Here is a 17,992-nt window from a genome sequence, read left to right as displayed (position 1 = left end):
TCAAGCCATACGTTGGATGCTATATCCAAAGTACCAGTTCTCCTCCTGCCGCCAAATGGGCTAATTTTATGTCGATCTGCACTCTTATTAGTAAATGAGATAGTAATAGATAGGATATTATTCTAAAGTAAATCAACTCTTTCTTCACATTCAAGTAGGTAGGGGCTTTCCTTAAGAGAATAAATAGGATAGATAGACAGTAAATGGGCCTCCTGCAAAATGGGCCGGTCAAAAGAAGAAGAAGAAAGAAAGAGAGAAGTGTAAATGAAAATGAAAAAGAAGTTGATGCTGATCCAAACCTCGTCCTCTGAATGGGCCACCGATCCAGCAGTCGTATTTGACTGCAACTGCTGCAGCTGCCTCTCGAGGTGTCTGACGCGTCCCTGCAGGGAGTGCACATAGGCAATTGATGGGACCTTCTCGTAGAGACAGGGGAGATGGCTGGACATGCAGGTCGAGGAGCTGGGAATGGCGCCATCGCACCGGGTGCTTGCGGCGACGGCAGCTCGAACAAACCATCTGTCGATGGAGGATAGGCATGGCTAGGCAATGATAGCTGAATCATACCTCACGAGGGGGGTCGACCATCTTATCGAGGAGTCTGGAGGAGTCTGGAGAAGTGTGGAGATCTGGGGGAGTCCGGGGTAGAGTGCGGAGTCGCACGTGATGCCCTAGCCATGATCAATTGCTCTTCTGTCGAATGCTTCGTATCAATGCTTGAAGGAATTCGCCAATTTTTTTTATCTTGATATCAATGATTACTCTTTAATCCTCTCTGACGTTTTGTCCCACTTTATTTACTTCAAGGAAGCTATCTACCTTATCAGAACAGGCTGAATAAGAGCCCTAAATGGATCCTTACAGGGACGACAATTCATCATGCAGATGATTTATTTTTTTTTCTCTTTTCCTTTAATTTGATTTAATTTAGTTCATTTTTACATCGCTTTTTCGATCCTCCTTGTCGAATGACCCCTCTATATATCGGGGAGATCGTTACAGCTTGCTATTGGGGATGCCAGTATTCTGCTCAGCGAACGTATCCGCCTTCAGCGCCGGTCGATCTGCCTTTCCTGCTGTTGTCTAGAGACTGTCAGCTGTCGGTATCTAAACAGCTAGGTGGAATACTTACGCCTGCGTCCACCGGCAGAACCACCCCGGTAATCCACTTCGCCTCCTTGCTGCAGAGAAACAGAATTGCTGCAACAAGTCAGTCAATTTAGTCCGAGAGACCGAATAAAGAAAGAAAGATATCTACCATAGCCAACGTCCCACGCAGTGCCCTCCCGCTTGAGCAGATTCTGATTGATCCTAGCCTGGCGCATCTCCGCCGTCATCCCTCTCCCTCGGACCATGGGCGTGAAGACCATCCCCGGCGCGACGCAGTTGACGCGGATATTCTCGTGGCCATGCTGGGCAGCCATCGCGCGAGTCATCTGGATAATCGCGCCTTTTGTCGTGGGGTAGAGGAGGCTTGGGTTGCCTCCGAGAACTGGACATTATCAGAGAGATACAACTGGAGAAACGAACAGGGATCGTTGCCGCTTACGCCCGCTGACGGACGACATATTCACGATGGCGCCTCTGCCGTTCTTCCGCATTTCGGGAATGACGTGCCGACTTATCAGGACCATGCTTGTGACGTTGATCTTGAAGTCGCGGTCCCATGCCGTCAGATCAACCTTGGTCGCGTCACCCATTGCGCCTCCGACGCCAACTATCCAAAGACACAGCAGCGTCAGTAGAAGTCAGACGGAGTCGCCTGGAGTTGCTGCCTACCGATGTTGACCAGGATATGCACCGTGCCGAAGAGTTGCACCGTCCTGGCAACCGCATTCTTGCACGACTCTTCATTAGTGACGTCCGCCTGAACGATTTCCGAAATCCCGCCCTCGGCATCGATCATGCGTTTGGTTTCCCGGGCCCATTCAACGTTGTAGTCCACCAGCGCGACTTTGGCCCTGTGGCGAGCCAGGAGGATGGCTGTGGCTCTTCCGTTTCCGATCTCTCCTGGAATGAGTCATTAGAAACTCGAAGAATTAACTCCTTCTGAGTTCGTTAGAAGAGGCGGAGGGTTGAGGATTATGTGCCGGGGAGAGAACAAACAAACGGAGGCTCACCAGGCATGCGCGAGCCGGCGCCCGTCACGATGGCGACTTCATTGGTGAAGTCGAATGCTTTAGGGATGGCCATTTCACCTGTTTTCTCGATGGGGTATCGTTAGGTCAGACTAGCTACGTAGATATCATATACAGTACATAAAAAGGAAGAAAAATATCGACACAGAGACTCGACGTGTCAATGGCAAATATGCCTGTTGTACTGTAGGATTTATTAATTAGCATCACTGGTCAATCAATCAAATACAACATCACCACCAATACGATCAGCCAGTTAGGGCTCCACGGAGGACAGTCCGATCCCTCACTCGGGCACTCGCCTAAAGTTGCCATACCCCTCTACCCCAGTTGATCGTCAAAGCGGGGAAGAGGCACATGATGGATGACGATTCAGTCAGCCAGTCGAAGTATTTTTGATTTACGCTTTTTTTATGCATTTGTTTATTGCTGGAAGATACGATATTCGAGCTAGTGCAGTCATGAAGTTTTCTTAATCAGTTGGTCTGGCTTGTACTGAAAACGACTGAAAATAAATCAAATATAAACAAATTAGGAAGGAAACGAAAGAAAAAAAAGAAAGAAGGAAAGCAGAATGAGTAAGAAATGTAATAACTAGCATATAATGACCAGAGAAGCTATTTTACTTGGTCAGAAAAATGACAGACAGTACTGTAGATACAATACCTCAATGAACATACTTTCCCTGTCAGGAAAATACCTTATAGTCGCATCTTCGTTATACCTGTCAAGCAAACAAAACTGTATAACTGAAATTGAAATTCAAATTGCCATGCCCTCTCTCTCCACTGGCAACTACTGCGACAACCAAAAATCAAACCACGCGACAAAATCTTTCAAGCTCTACTCTTTGACGTAACCTAGAAGGGGAAAAAAAAGAGAACATGTGATGTTAGATATCAGTTCCCTGAACACAAAAACATGCCAAATAATTGATGCGTGGAAACGTACGTTCATACGGATTCCCCATGTTCCCCCGCAGCGCAAAGCCATGCTCGACGCCGGAAAAGAGTTGCAGCTGATATGTTTTCTTCTCTGCTTGCAGAATGTCGACTGCTCGTCGACGAGAGGAGGTATCGAATGTATGGTCCACCTCGGCGCAGGAGAGGAAGAGTGGTTCTGAAGAGAAGACATCATTGAATCGTCTTTGTCTGTTTTCGTAAAGAGCGACAGTGTTTTCACTCACTTTTGAGGTTATAAAAATGATGCTCCTTCAAAAACGCAGGATGGGCAAAAGCGCCCGCCGTGACGGTGTCACTGGCAAGCTCGTCGCAGACATATGGGGCGCCGAAGCAATACCTACAAGAGGAATATAGTAAACCAGTAAGCTCGCCGAGGAAGACGATATAAGGTAGATGTCGACCTACCCAACACAAGCATACTTCGTCTCCGGCCCTCCATACTCTTCTTTGACTGCCTTCACCCACCTCGGAACAGCTTCATTCGCGAACGCAGTATGCTTTCTCTTCCATGCCTCGTAGTCAAAGTCTGGGTTAGATTTGTCGTGTCGGTTCTTGCGGTGCTTCCAGACTGGGTCCTGTGTCCACGATCAATCAATAAATAACTAGCTCAGCTAGTTCTTTTGTAGTAGTTGTTGTCGTCGCTGACGCAGAATTAGGGTTTTTGGTTCGTACGTACCCCCCGAAAGTAATCCAACCCCAGCACCAGATAACCCGCCTCTGCAAAGCGATCCATGACCAGCCGTTGGTGAACATCCCCCAGACATCATGAAAGTAGAGGACAATATGTCCGTTCGCCTTGGCTGGTTCTTGGGCGCGACACGTACGTGTCTACCTCGGCGACAGAAATGAAGCTGCCTCGAGGCTGTCCTTGGTGAAGCGAGCCGTCCAAACAGCAAGACCCGGACGGCTTGGCGAGGAACGACTCGTCAGCGTTATCGTTGTCGCCATCGTTGCAAGGATCTTTTTGCGTCTGCTCGGTGGCTGCCATGATCGTTCTGTTATGTAGAGGATTGAGTTATGCTGTACGTATGTACAGATAGAGGGGAATATCATTCACTGGAGTGCGTTTGATGTATCGCTCGTCGACCCCTCCTAGATCAACGATTGCCTCTAGGAATGGGGCAAATTTAGGCGAGTTGCCGCAGTGGACAGGCTTGATTGTTATTATCATTAATTATCATTGTTATCTGGGGTATTCCGTCCAGGGTAATTATCAGTCAATTCCTGTGATGACAATAATGTCCGGGGAAACTATAAGCATATAGATTGCCACCCTATTTCACCTACCTGTATCCCTCTCTCTCTCTCTCTCTCTTTTTTTTTGCCCTTTTCATTGTACCTAGGTCAGGTCTAGTCACTGCAGTATACATGTTCTGGAACTATGGTCGAGACCAATTCCGAAATGCACCTTGTTGATACCCAGATCGAGTTCTCTAGCAATGCCGATGTAGAGGAGAACAATGCTGCTCGCCAACTGCATAATACGAGCTTGCTTCGATTAATGAGGCTTCAACTGCCTGCTTAAATAAATCAAACGATGTCCGCTGACCGCTGACTTGAAATTCGTCTGATGGTGCTAGAACGATGCTGTTGGGTACAAGGAATATCAAGAGGGGCTTCAATTGGAGGTCATGGACGAAGAGGTAGATGAAAGATGAAGCTTTCCCCCCATTTATATGCATACACTTTTTCTGCATGAGCATGAGTAACGGCTGTAGAAAGCCCGCGTCCTCTGGAAGATCCTCCCCATCTTCCTCATCACGCAGGCCTTGTAATTCATCGACAAGACGGCTCTAAACTACACCAACCTGTTTGGCTATCAGCAAGTCCTGCATCTCAAGGGCCAAGAGTTCAATCGTCTTTCTGCCAGTAGCATCATCATCGACAGGAAAACTGCAGGCAGCTACTAATCTGAGACTTGCCGGATACTTCTTTGGCCAGTATCCCTGCGGCTGCCAGATCGGACGGTTGTATCGTTTAAAGTTTTATAATTCGGTATCATAATAAGCATACTGCGTCTGCAGCACCACTTACTGTTGGGGCAACTTTGCCGATGCTTTCGTCGTCAAAGAGTCCCGGGCTCCGACGTATCAGAGCGGTTACGATCGGCCTGCTAGTTGGCTAGGTCATCAACCTTGATGTTATCTAGTTCTTCCTGTTAAGTTGCCCATTTTTTCGAGAAATAGAATCCATAATACCCGGTGTTCTTTCCACATGAGCTTCATTATCTCCTCGCTGACCGCGTACTCAGCATACATGTTCTTCAGCAACCGCTACCGAGGCCGCACGTACAGTCCAGCCGACAAGAAGAAAAGCGACGAATCCAGGATGCAGGACCAGACTGAGTTTGAGAACAAAGATTCCCGATATGTGTTGTGATGTCAGTAGTCATGTGCCTGAGAGCAGCAGCTCTATACGTAAGTAGTGTCTGAGACAGGCATACAGTAACTTAGGATAATTATATAGTATAGTAGCAATGAGATTGGATATGTGTAGGGTAAGGATCACAGTGGAAATTCTTACTCAAATGGGCACCAGAGAAAAAAAAAAGAATAAAATAAATTTTTGCAAACCTCCTTACTTCCTTTCTTCTCAATCAGCCGACATCTGAATCTCTATAGAAAGTAACCGGAACAGCACACCATGTTAAGTTTTGCAGTAAGACAAAGCCTAATGTTACATGCACGCTTGTATGTACAGACGTGTACTGCACATACTGACGGAATAAAAGATAAAAAAAAAAAGAAGACGAAGAAAGAGAAAAGAAAATAAATAAAAAAGAAAAAGAAAAAAAGGTTATAAAAAGAAGCGAAAGAAAAAGAAAAGGAAAAGGGAAAGGGAGAAATGAATACAGGTAAGACACGCCTGTTGATAGCTTGCCGTTCTCCTAGCCTTCACCGTGACCGGGAGATCAACATTGGAATTGCAATGGATGCCAGCCTAGGCGAGGGTATCTTATTTTCCCATTGACTTCGTGTTATTCTTCTCTCTCTCTCTCTATAATTAAGCAATCGCTCCCAGCAGCGTCGAGCAGAACAGCAGCGCCAGCACCCCGAGTCCAGACTTGGACACCCCCGCTGCTACTGCCGCTGCACTACTCGAGGTCGCCGTCGACGAGGAGCCAGTGCTCGTCGAAGACGCTGTCGACGACTCGCCCGTCGCCTTGGTACCCGTCGCCGACGCCGTCGCTGTGGCCGTCTGGTTGTGGTTGCAGAAGACGTGCGCGGAGCCGACTCCATGCTCGGTCAGGCAGCTGACCAGCTTGCCGACGGACTGGCCCTGGGCCAGGCAGTACAGGCCGCAGTTGTTATCGTAGGACTGCACGCTCGCGACGCCGCAGCATTGGTGCATCACGTCGGAGTAGTTGCCCTGCGCCGGCACGGCACAGGCGGCGTCCGTCGTGGGGATTTCATAGAGCTGTGCACCGCAGTTGGCGGGTGTAGAGGTGGCGGAGACGGCGGTGGTAGTGGTCGACATGTTGAGAGTTTTACTTTGCCTTGATACTTGTAGATTTTTTTTTAATCGATAGGGTGGGTTGGGATTTTATCGTAGTGGAGGTAGGTAGGTAGGTATCCCACCGACAGGCGCGGCGTCAATCGACAGAGTAAAAAAGAGAGGATTGATAATCGATCGATTGTCAGTTCTTTTTTTGAAGCTGTATGTAGCAAGCGTCGAAGAATGGAAGGGTGGAGGATACAGGATAGAAGCAGAGGTACGATAAGGGGAGAGCTAGGAAATATACGAAGTGAGAAAAGGGAGCTAGATGCCAGCTAATAATGAGTTCTGTCTGGAGTCAGGTACCGAATAATGTCTCAGATGCTGTGCTGTGCCGTCAGTGGCTTTGCTTTGCTTTGTGCTGCATCAGATGGCTGTGCCAGCCAATGGCAATAAAAAGAGCCAACCAACCGACCAACAGGGCTATACTTCGAATTAATCAGTTAATCGATTGATTATCTAATATGAGGTCAGTACATACAATAAATCCAATCAAATCGCTGTGAATGACTATTCATATTTTTTTGTACTCCATACAAGACTATTATTAGGCTTTTGTGGGGAACAGCGCCAGCAATTAATTGGTTTGGCGTGTGCGTATTTTAGGAAACAAAAAATCAAACTAATTCATCACCACCAATCGTTTTAATGGTGACATAATCGACAGCTCCACAGCACCCAGCACAGCCAGGAGCAGAACAGAATAGGGCAGAACTTGGCAGAAACCCTATAGAGTACCTTGGTATTATTGGCTGTAATTACTCTGTACTATGTAATGTAAGTGTAATTAATCACATAATCAAGTAACACATAACTACCAGTAAGTATGTATGCACAGTACGTACCTCCATTCCACCTCATAGTCAAGCGGAGAATTATTACTTGAATTGATTAAGAACTAAAGCTAGAAGCACTCCGAAAAACAAAGAGAGAAGATATCTTACTACATACAAGAGCAACAGCTATAATATAAGAGATGGGCTGATAAGGAATAGATAGCAAACAACAAGAATCTAACTACTCTAAAGCTCTGTAATAAACTCTTCTTGGCATCTCTTAATCCTTTAAGAAGTCAATCTCTATCATGCCATCCTTATGCTATATACAAACACATTAATACTAATACATATACAGGTATATACCAGAAGAAGAAGGCACGCCAGAAGAAGAGCATTCAATGTGGCTAAGAGGCTCCAAATTCTATATGGAAGGAATATATTTGTTAGTATGCCAACTTAGCGAAATGGAGAATCTATCCTAAGCTGACGAAGTCTTCTAAAATGAACTGTGTAGAGAAATTTTTTTTATAGGATTTAGACTCTTAGAGACGCTACTCGAACTCCTATTAGTGTTACTAATCACTATCAGACTTATAAGGTACGGGAAATACAGGATTTATCTTTAGGTCAGTTCCTGACTTACTATAAAGTTCACCTATCAGATGTTGGTAAACAGGACAAGGGTAATAAAAGTACCTGTTTAGAATTAAAATTTTTGAATATCTGAGTAATTTAAATCGGACCCTTAACAGTTCTATGTTCATATGTTATCAGAATAAGGTACAAGTGACCTTCCTTTATTAGACTGTTTTTTTTTTTCGCTTTTCTATAGTGTCAAGTAAAAACAAATCGGATATGTTACCGCACTCCACTCACGGCGTAAAGCAAAGGTGAAGCCGAGATTAATGGAAGACCTCATACAAACTCTCAAAACAGACTAGACTACATCCTCACTCGGGTAGAATTACAAACTACAGTGGAAAGAAAAGTCGTATATATCTTAGAGAAATGGAATTGGCAAATACCAGACAGTATACCTGTGCTGCATCTGTTGACAATTCGAAATTGATACAGACAAGCAATAATACATACATATAATGCTGCTATGCAATGACTGCGATTTAGGCCTTCGCCCCAGAAACAGGCTCAGCCGGCAGAGCGAAGCAAATTATCCGCGCCGTCGTCGTGGCGCTGTGATTCTTCCATCCATGCATTGTCCCACGATGAATGAGCACATTGCCCTGCTTGAGGATATGGGTCTTGCTACTGTTCAGAACCAGCTCAACTAAGTCATTCTGAGTCAGAAATAAACAGAATATTTGACATAATCAAAGGGAAAAAAAAAGACATACTTTCCCCAGCAATCATCACGCCAATATCCACACTATTGGTGCGATGAATGCACGATTCAGTGTCTGGCGGCCACTCCGCCATGAGCACCACTGCCCTCTTTGGGAACAAAGGCTGATGCATCGCAAGCTTCATGATCCGCCAGGTCCTTGTCATTGGTGAGATCGACAGCGCCATTAGAAGGCGTGCTGTAGATAAGGCCCACTCTCTCGCTGAAGGGTTTGAATGCCGGGTTGGCGCGAGAGACTGATAGACCGGCTGCGTTGTGGGGTGGTTGTAATCACTATGAGGGACGACATGGTAAGGAGACGGAGGAGAAGATGGAGGTAAAACAACTACTGATACTAATGCTAAAGTTAAAGCTATGGTAATACCATACAGATCAGAAATATTTAGCCAGGTTATATATAATGTTACAGGGTTGAATAGCGGAGTTTGGAGTTTAGCCAACCCTAATTCCGGATAGAACTGGCTGTGACGAGATGGTTCAAATAAGTAGATTCACTTTATCAGATCTGCACCGGACTGGCGGCACGGGCCGAAAGATTGGTTATCGCACTAGTTTCATAAGTTTCATACACAGATATCAGATAGCAAATATCGACACATATCTACTATCTACACACAGATCGAATCTTATCGGACTGCGTCTAACCATGCCCGCCGAATCTGTTCGATTCGCTCCGCTCAAGCACAACCAATACCAATGGCACCGGTCTCCAGGAAACCCATCTAGAAATGGATCCGACACGTATACGGCAGAGAGGCGATCGCCGGCATCGAGGAGCATTGTCGTCTCAGAAACCATAAGCTCTTATTCGCCAGTCACCTGGATTCGTTTCCGGCTCGCCTTGCTCGTCGCCTAGTCTCTTCTCCATCGACATCTTTGCGTCCGCAACTTGGTTGTCTGCTCTGCACAAGGCAGATGATAGATGATATGTGTTGTCACCTTTCTTTGAACTCCAAAGAACAGGAATCAGAGTTGAGGAGCGCAACGAGCTCTTTCAACGCAGGGAAAAAAAAAAGGAAAAGAAGAGAGAGAGAGATAAAGAAGAGACGAAGAGAAAAGAAGAACAAGAAGAAGAAAAGTCTTGCACCACAAACAGCACCGTACAATACTGTTCAGTAATGATGGAATTTCTCATATCACGACCCTTGTAAGCCGTTACATTAATGTATTTTCCATATGTCTTGGGACTTTAGAGATAGATGGCGGAGATAAGGTAAACGCCGCCAAGCAGATGGATGCCCAGCTGTATTTACTTGCAGTTAAGTGGTACTTTTGTCCTGGGCCAATGATATTAATTTAATAACTGCTGATAAGGTTGAAATAAGCTGCCTAGAGCAAAGATCCCGGGAAGCTGGAAGCTGAAGCAGACTGATTTAGCTATAGCTACCAGAGCTCTATCATATGAATAGTATAGAAAAAGAGATATTATATTGATCCTTACTACAGATATCACATAAAAATATCGCATATACATATCGCGTATATATTGCGTACATATATCCAGTCGTGCCGACTCCTCCTGCTATTTCATATCATGTCATGTATGTCATGTCGTATCATAACAGTCAGAGTCAAGCTCAGAAGAAGATGCAGAGTGGAGACCAGTCTATGCAGAAACAGTCTTCTCCGCATTCTCCACCTCCTGGCCGTTCTTGACCTCGTGGCCATCTTCCTGGCCATCGGTCAGGCCCAGCTCGAGGTGGATCTGCTTCATGCGCTCCTTGTCGGCGGCTGCGACGCCGACGCTGCCGAAGATGACGTCCATCTCCTCCAGCGTCAGCTGCTTCGTCTCGGGCACGAAGAAGAAGATGAACACCGCGCCGAGCAGCGTGAACAGGCCGAAGAATATGAAGGTGCCGTACTTCAGGCCTGTGATCATGTCAGGCGTCACCTGCCCGACGATGAAGTTGTTCATCCAGTTGGAGCTGGCGCCCAGCGCAATACCATATGGCCGGGCAGACAGCGGCCACACCTCGGCCACGATGATCCATGCACATGGACCCCAGGACCAGCCGAAGTTGGCGGCGAACAGCCAAACCATGACGATAGCCGCCCAGCCGGCTGCGTGGTGCGTCGGCCACTGGTATTGGTTCTTGGCGAAGATGACAGCGATAATGATGTGGCAGGCGCCCATGGCGACGGCACCGGAGATCAGCACGGGCTTGCGGCCGATCTTGTCGACCCAGAGGATCATGGGGATGGTGGTGACGAGCATGACTGGTTGAATTAGCGGACGAAAGAAAGAGGAGGACAAAACGAGACGACCTACCAATTCCAACAACACCTGTCGCCAGCAGAGACGTCGTGTTGCTAGACATGCCCAGGGCAGCAAAGATAGACGGAGCATAGTAGAGCACCGCATTGACACCAGTCCACTGCTGAAAGAACATGGTCACGGTAGCCACGACAACACGGCGGAACATGGGGATGCTCTTGAACAGCGAGCCGATGGCGACAAACTGCAGCTTGGCGTAGTTCGTGACCGTCGGCTCGGCCAGATCCGGGAAGTTGGCCTCGACGGAGCGCTTCTCGAACAGGGACTGCGCTTTGATCTCGAGGAACTCGAGCTCGACCGCCTCGTCCTCCGGCGTCGTACTGCGCAGCTTGGCCAGTACGCGGCGCGCCTCGTCCTCGCGGCCGTGGTGGACGAGCCATCGAGGCGAGAAGGGCATGAAGAGCATGCCGACGAAGAGGATGAGCGCCGGGACCAGCTGCAGACACAGGGGCACCAGCCAGGCGGCGTCGCTCTGAGTACTGCCGGTGCCGCCGATGTAGTTGGTGCCGTAGTCGATCCAGAACGAGACCATGATACCGAACTCGATGGAGAACTGCTGAATACCGACCAGCATACCACGGATCTCGGGGGGTGCACACTCGGCGTTGTCTATATTCAATCAGTGGACTGCTGAGTAGTTTAGTTGACTTGGAGTTACTCACACATCGGAACAATCATCCTGTTGGAAGTTAGCACAGTTCACTAAACCATACACATCCTGTACTCGGCAGACTTACGAGAGAGAACCCACACCCATACCGGTGATGAAACGACCCGCGAGGATGGACTTCGGTCCGGAGGGGCTGACGGCGGTGCATTGGATGACGACACCTAGGATGAAGATGGCCGTGTTCACCAAGATGGCGTACTTCCGGCTCAGCACTTCAGCGAGGAAACCCGAGTACAGCGTTCCGACCCAGGCACCGAGTTCGAGAATCGAGGTGAGCCAGCCCTTCTTGGTCGAGTCGGTGATGTAGTCTCCCATGTGTTCGCCAAAGGCCGTCATGGTCAAGATGCCTGCGCCGTCACCACCCATCAGTAAGATTGTCCAGTAGAGTCTGTTGCAAGGCGGCTCACTCACCGCTGAAGACACCCTGGTTGTAACCGTAGAGCAAACCACCCAAGCACGCAAACGTCGCGATACCGACGACGCGCAGGTTCTGGAAGAATGCCAGGGGCCCCGTAGACCGGGCGAGCGCCAACCGGCGCTTCAAGGCCGCATCGTGTGACTGTGAATACACGGGTGCCATGGCTGAGCTGTCTGTCAGTCGACTGTTCAGCTGTCCAGCAGTGGTTACTCCAGAGGAACAAACGACGAGCACGACGCAGAGCGTCCATCCCGATCGTCAGGTTTATATTATTTTCTCGGACCGACAGTTTTGGTCAGGACACTCCCGGCTCCTGTTCGCCGACGCATTCAGGCTGAATGTGCTCCAACTGCCGGGTAAAACAGCAGCGGCGTCTCATTGGCAATGCGGAGGGACGAGCTCCAACTGAGGACGCCAGACTCCTCCGGATTGCTCTCCACGGGGATGCTAGCCGGCTACCCCGGGCCTTCCCCCGACGCTTATTTGCCGACTTTCGGGAGGCCCAGCCGGCGCCAGAACACTAACCCGCGTCGGGCAGGTCAGTCATAATATCCCGGACTATGACTCCAGCACCTCCAGATTCCTGAACAGCTGACGAGCTGGCGGTCAGACCACTGCTCTCCCGTGATCATTCCATTTCATTCATCGGATTGAGCCGAGCTTCTCCTAGTCGTTCAAAGCAATCCAGGTCGGACGAATCCCGGAGTCCGACTTCACCTCTGCGTCACGTCCCCACGTGTGCGATGCCATGTGGAACTGCTCATGGTGGCACGCTGGCACACTGCATGGCTCAGAGACAGCCAATGTCTGGTTGCGCTCGTCCGTAGCTCTCCACTGTTACACTCAGGCCTCCTAAGTCGCCCAACGAGTTGACTGGCTGGACTGCACCTGACTGGATGTCTCCGTCACTGCCAGAGCATTTACCCAGCTGCCACTCCCCAGACCGGGTTAGGGATAGAGTGGACGGCAACAGCTGTCGAAGAGCCTGAATGTGATGCCCTGGCACTGCGAGATGAATTCGATGGAATCTTCGGTCACAAATCTCACATCTTACTAGCGACCGTCTGAAACAGTCAGTCGTCACTGGTCGAATCTCTAGCAACTCATCTATCTGCAGAGTAGTGCCAGCGTGCGGAGTATCGTATCTTCAGCGATGTGACAAGCTGGCAGTCACAGCGTGAGCCGTAACAGTAGGGTGCAACGTACGCAGCTGATGACTGACTGGTAGATAGACCCTTGTGCGGCGTAGTAAATTAGTAATCCTCTTCACGATCGAGTAGTACAGTGCTAACCACGTTGGCGGGTAAAAGCAGGATAAATCGGGAATTTTTCCCCGTGGGGAGCTTCGTACGGGGGCCCGGGTAAAACATCTTCACTCTTGCCGTCATCCGAACCAACAAGCCGTGGAGGTACTGGCTGTGAATTAGTGGTTGTAGTATCATGTAATGATGATGCAAGGAACCCGATGAGTAATTTATTATCACAGTTTCAAGTTGATGAACTGGAGATTGCGTTGGTCGTCATCCGTTGGAGGAAGTTGTTGGGTGATGGAGGAAGGAGTGAGTCGGCAACCGACTGGTCACCTGATATCTGCCATCTTCTCCTCCTCCTCCACCGGAATTTATCCAAGGAATCCAGAGAGACGTTTGACCCATCAGAGCAAATAAAATTTCTGAAGGGGGGAAAGAAGAAAGAAAGAAAGAATAATGAGTGCCATACTCCGTATGACGGATACTGATTACAGAGACAGACTGGTATAACTAGATCAGATATCACAGGTCCACTCAGGAGTCCAGACTTGCCAATCCAATTCCAATCGGAATACGCATCAATCGATCAATTTGCACCATGGTGAACTTAGTGCGCTGTCCTTTGTCCCTTGTACCCTGTACCTGCAGAAATGGAGTCATCCTACCTGTACTCCGTATGTCCGTACCGAAAGATGGGATCGACCTGCACAGCACACCACACCACTTGATCTGAGATCGAGATCAAGCCGCAGATCATCATCGCATGTTGTTGGCATTACCTGAACAGCCGGAATATTAGGTTACGTACAGTAGTCGACGCTGGATCGATCCCCAGTGGTTGGTACGCAGTACTCCGTCGGCTCCGTAAGACCCTGCAGTGCCAATCAGTCGGTCCACTTTTCAGTAGCGAACATTGAGCGACTGGCTGGAAGAGTAGATGTTGACCTGGAAGTGGAAGAGCTGGATGATGTCGTATTCAAGACGCAAGTGAGGTACATGTACCTAGCCACCAGCTGAAAATAGGCAAGCTGACTACAGTCACCAATAAGCAGACAGAGGGAAGGAGCAGTCAGCAGTCAGCAGTTAAAAAACGAGAGGGAGTGCACCAATTGACTGACTGCTCTGCTTGTCTACGAAAGCTTTTCCTAATCAACGTAATATGTTGCCCTTGAACCATTCTACCTCGGTAACTTATCCACGTGATATAATAATGCCAAGTTACGTATATAACATTCTCCTTAAGAAGGTATTCTTCTGTTAATTGGGATGTTACGGAGGTATAAATTTTATGTTGTACAACAGAATGATGTGACGTCTAGGGGGAAAAAAGAAAGAAAGAAAGAAAAAGGAATCAAAAAAATCCTACCTAAACGCATGAGGTGTGAAAATCTCTATTGTTGATTGGTTTGGGGAGATCACTACCTGGTTCTCTTTACACGTCATGGAATTGAATTCCTGCTAATTCATGCTAGTATGATTGGGATATAATATCAATACTTCGCCAAGATCTCCAGAGAGAAATGGAGTACCTTGCAATTGCAACATTCTACCTTACCTTCGAGGACATACTGGCTTCGAAATACTACACACAATTAACACACAGCGGATTAACCATAGAAAAAGTTTTAGATGTATCTTAGAGGGAAGAAAAGAAGAGAGAGAGAGAAAAAAGAAGAAGGGAAATTTTTAGACAAGTTAGACTATAGAGTCTGTCGAAGTACAGAGTACATGATACCGAAAATATATATATCCTGTATAAAAACTTAATACGTATGTAGTACTTACTTAAAATCTTTCCCCCCTTTTCTCTTTGTAAAAAAAAAGTATACGTCTATTACTATAGCGGATCAATGAATAGTTAATCTACTATCTAGTAGATTTTTTTTTTCAAAAAAGTTGAAGATTTGTTACAGCAGTAGCAGGGAGCAAAAGGGGAAAAAAAAGAACACCTTCTCTTTATAAATTGCATAATTAATTTTTCTCCTTGCCTTAGTATGTAGTATAGTTTTTACTACCTAGTGAAAACAAGAAAATATATAGACACTATCCGACCAAGCTAACTGAGTACCTAAATAAACAAATGCAATAGAGATAAATAGAAAAAAAAAAAGAATAGAGCTTGTTGCAAGTCTACTGCACTTTATTTAACTTTATTCTTGCTAAGTTGTGGATAAAAAAAATCAACGTGGATGATCTGATTTGATGAGACATGATGACGATTCTAAGGAGATAGGCAGTAAATATTCGGGATGCTGGAGCAAGGAGTCCTCTAGATAACTATCGACAGTTTTACTTTTATACTAACCACTACTAGGTAGACGAAGCGGAATCGATCTCTACGGGCTACTATGACAGCGAAGTGACGGATTCAAAGCTGTACAGTCAAATTTCTCCTTGGAATGCATATCTACGTGCGGGAAAGATAAAAAAGTACCTTCCAAGAATGCTGCTTCAAGGCCACCGTCTAGATGGCACGACCAGCTTCAACAGCTTCGCAAAGTCCGGAGTTCCGTATCCCGTCACCGGGTCCCATCCCTCAGTTGCGTTCCAGCTCGCCCCTGGAACGACAGCACCGCCGATAGTAGGCCCTCCAAACCGGCTCTGCCCGTTGCAGCCGTTGCTGCCACCAGTCGTAATGTCGTTCAGCGCCTTGTACCCCTTGCTGTAGATCAGCGGGTTCAGGAAGCCCAGCACCGGCAGGCCGGCCCGAAGTCGCGCATCGTTCAGCAGCGCCACAATGGCAGCAAACGTCGGCGCCGCGGCGGACGTCCCCTCTAGCTCGGTCAGAGAGCCCTTGTCGTAGACGGCAAAGTTTACGCCCTGCGCGGACACGTCTGGGAATCCACGCCCCTCCGGGTTGAACAGTCCCTTCCACTGGTCGCCCAGCTTCTGGAGGTAGGCCTCTACGGCCTCGTTCTGGTACGCGGGGCGCCGCCACAGATCTGAAAAACCACCAGACGAGAATGATGCCGCTGATTCCTGCATGCCCTGCGTGGCGCCCACCGATGTCACCCACGGGCAGGAGGCCGGGAACTGGGGCAGGAAGCGAGTCTGGTTCTTGCCGTCGTTGGACACGCATCCGGTACCAACGCCCGAGTCGCCCGACGCGAAGATCACCGACACGCCACGGCTGCCCAGCTGGGCGTACAGGTTGCACACGGTGCGGGCATAGCGTTCGGGAATAGTCTATCGGCATTAGCAAGAAAACAAGTCCAACGATTCCTATCAACTCACCTGCTCGTCTTCCCCATACGACGTCGATATGACCTGCGGCAGATCCTTCTGGTCCAGCTTGAGCACGCCCTGCAGGAAGTTCAGGTACGGCTCGTTCTGGTTGTCCGCCTGGGTCGGCTCGTTGATGTCCGGCACGAGGTAGCCCAGCCCGCCGGTCGAGAACTCGGTCACAGGCAACGGCGAGCTGAGGCCGACGATGTACTGCAGGTCGAGGTTGGCCTCGCTGCTGTCGGCCGTCGAGTTCTGGTCGTTCAAGCCGCCGTTGAACTCGACCACGGAGAAGGTCTGGCCCTGCGCCCACGGGGCCAGGGTCTGCTCGAAGCTGGCCAGGTCGGCATAGCGCGCGTATTCCTGCAGGTAGCTGCTGAAGCCGATCTTGCTGCCGCTGTGGGCGTTCGCCGTGTAGTTGTTGACGTTGTACAGCTTCTTCAGACAGGTCGGGGTGATCAGAAAATTGCATATGCCCGAGTTGCTAGCGGCTGTCACCGCGCGATGGGCGTCCACGGACAGATCCTTCACCCGCGAGTTCTTTCGCGCAGGGCGGATGTGGCCGAAGCGAGTGGTCGGCTGGATCATGTAGATGTGCTGGGCCAGCTCGTCTGGCACCGAGTACTCGAGCGTGCGCAGCCGGCGGACGTGCTTCTCGGTGCTGACGTACCAGTGGAACTGCGTGTCGAGCAGCTTGTTGGCGACGCCGACGGTGGTGCGGAAGTTGATCCAGTCGGCGTCCTGCTCGATGTCGGCGATGCCGGCCGACTGCAGCCAGCTGATGACGGCCTCGACGGCGTCGTCGGAGGGCAGCAGCGTGCGCTTCATCTCGTCGTGTGACTGGAAGTGCTTGCCGTAGTTCGGGTGGCCGGGCGTCGACATATCGAGGACGGCCTGTTCGAAACCGTCGACATCCTGCTGCTGCAGAGCAATCTGGAGACGAATCGGCTGGTTGTCACGGCCAGGACGAGAGAATCGCCATCCTGCAGGCGTCGCGCGAAGCTTCTCGAGGACCTCGCCGGCGACAGACGTGGTCAGCAGCGACAGGGCCGCCAGCGACAGGATGCTGCGAGAGAACAGCATGTTGTTTCAATCTGGTTGAATGGTTGACAGGGAGTGCAGGCTGAGCCTGTGGACTCAGGCTTGTCAAGTATAAGTACGCCGTATTTCGTTCCATTCTCGTATGACACAAGGTGTCATCGTGCAAGCCGTCCCAGTGAATGGATCTAACATCGGGCATACCAGATCTAGCGGAACTCCGCCCCTGGCCCGTCCAGGATCCTTGGCAGTGGATCGGGATTGCCAAGTGACATGGCGCAGCAGAGGCTCTAAAAATATTGGCTGGCAGGTTGTTCTGCCCCAGGGGTGGATGCTGGCTACATACTTGTTAGGGGAGCGATCAGTGATCTGCGACCCACTAACA

At 49.0% G+C, this 17,992-nt stretch overlaps 7 protein-coding genes across 7 annotated transcripts; all 7 read right to left on the bottom strand.

The window, feature by feature from the left end:
- Positions 1-19: 19 nt before the first annotated feature.
- Positions 20-565, bottom strand: VTN77DRAFT_8759 (uncharacterized protein; the record flags this gene model as incomplete). Its single annotated transcript, XM_069425291.1, has 1 exon — positions 20-565. One exon carries the CDS (start codon positions 563-565, stop codon positions 20-22), a length of 546 nt encoding a protein of 181 aa, XP_069274326.1.
- Positions 566-996: 431 nt separating this feature from the next.
- Positions 997-2,193, bottom strand: VTN77DRAFT_8758 (uncharacterized protein; the record flags this gene model as incomplete). The annotated part of the gene is made up of 6 exons (XM_069425290.1): positions 997-1,083; positions 1,133-1,200; positions 1,259-1,492; positions 1,550-1,717; positions 1,780-2,010; positions 2,121-2,193. The coding sequence occupies 6 exons, from the start codon at positions 2,191-2,193 to the stop codon at positions 997-999; spliced, it is 861 nt and encodes a 286-aa protein (XP_069274325.1).
- A 3,910-nt stretch (positions 2,194-6,103) lies between these two features.
- Positions 6,104-6,577, bottom strand: VTN77DRAFT_8757 (uncharacterized protein; the record flags this gene model as incomplete). Its single annotated transcript, XM_069425289.1, has 1 exon — positions 6,104-6,577. One exon carries the CDS (start codon positions 6,575-6,577, stop codon positions 6,104-6,106), a length of 474 nt encoding a protein of 157 aa, XP_069274324.1.
- Positions 6,578-8,495: 1,918 nt separating this feature from the next.
- VTN77DRAFT_8756 (uncharacterized protein) lies at positions 8,496-8,880 on the bottom strand (the record flags this gene model as incomplete). Its single annotated transcript, XM_069425288.1, has 2 exons — positions 8,496-8,659; positions 8,727-8,880. The coding sequence occupies 2 exons, from the start codon at positions 8,878-8,880 to the stop codon at positions 8,496-8,498; spliced, it is 318 nt and encodes a 105-aa protein (XP_069274323.1).
- A 1,460-nt stretch (positions 8,881-10,340) lies between these two features.
- Positions 10,341-12,259, bottom strand: VTN77DRAFT_8755 (uncharacterized protein; the record flags this gene model as incomplete). Its single annotated transcript, XM_069425287.1, has 5 exons — positions 10,341-10,951; positions 11,004-11,618; positions 11,672-11,688; positions 11,747-12,026; positions 12,091-12,259. 5 exons carry the CDS (start codon positions 12,257-12,259, stop codon positions 10,341-10,343), a joined length of 1,692 nt encoding a protein of 563 aa, XP_069274322.1.
- Positions 12,260-13,200: 941 nt separating this feature from the next.
- On the bottom strand, positions 13,201-13,539 carry VTN77DRAFT_8754 (uncharacterized protein; the record flags this gene model as incomplete). Its single annotated transcript, XM_069425286.1, has 2 exons — positions 13,201-13,332; positions 13,390-13,539. The coding sequence occupies 2 exons, from the start codon at positions 13,537-13,539 to the stop codon at positions 13,201-13,203; spliced, it is 282 nt and encodes a 93-aa protein (XP_069274321.1).
- A 2,259-nt stretch (positions 13,540-15,798) lies between these two features.
- On the bottom strand, positions 15,799-17,652 carry VTN77DRAFT_8753 (uncharacterized protein; the record flags this gene model as incomplete). Its single annotated transcript, XM_069425285.1, has 2 exons — positions 15,799-16,533; positions 16,582-17,652. 2 exons carry the CDS (start codon positions 17,650-17,652, stop codon positions 15,799-15,801), a joined length of 1,806 nt encoding a protein of 601 aa, XP_069274320.1.
- Positions 17,653-17,992: the final 340 nt, after the last annotated feature.

This window comes from Rasamsonia byssochlamydoides (assembly GCF_041956645.1).
Source record: "Rasamsonia byssochlamydoides strain NRRL 3658 unplaced genomic scaffold VTN77scaffold_78, whole genome shotgun sequence".
Taxonomy (NCBI): domain Eukaryota; kingdom Fungi; phylum Ascomycota; class Eurotiomycetes; order Eurotiales; family Trichocomaceae; genus Rasamsonia; species Rasamsonia byssochlamydoides.
The sequence above is the reverse complement of the archived record's forward strand: the minus strand, read 5'-3'. Positions and strand labels throughout refer to the sequence as shown.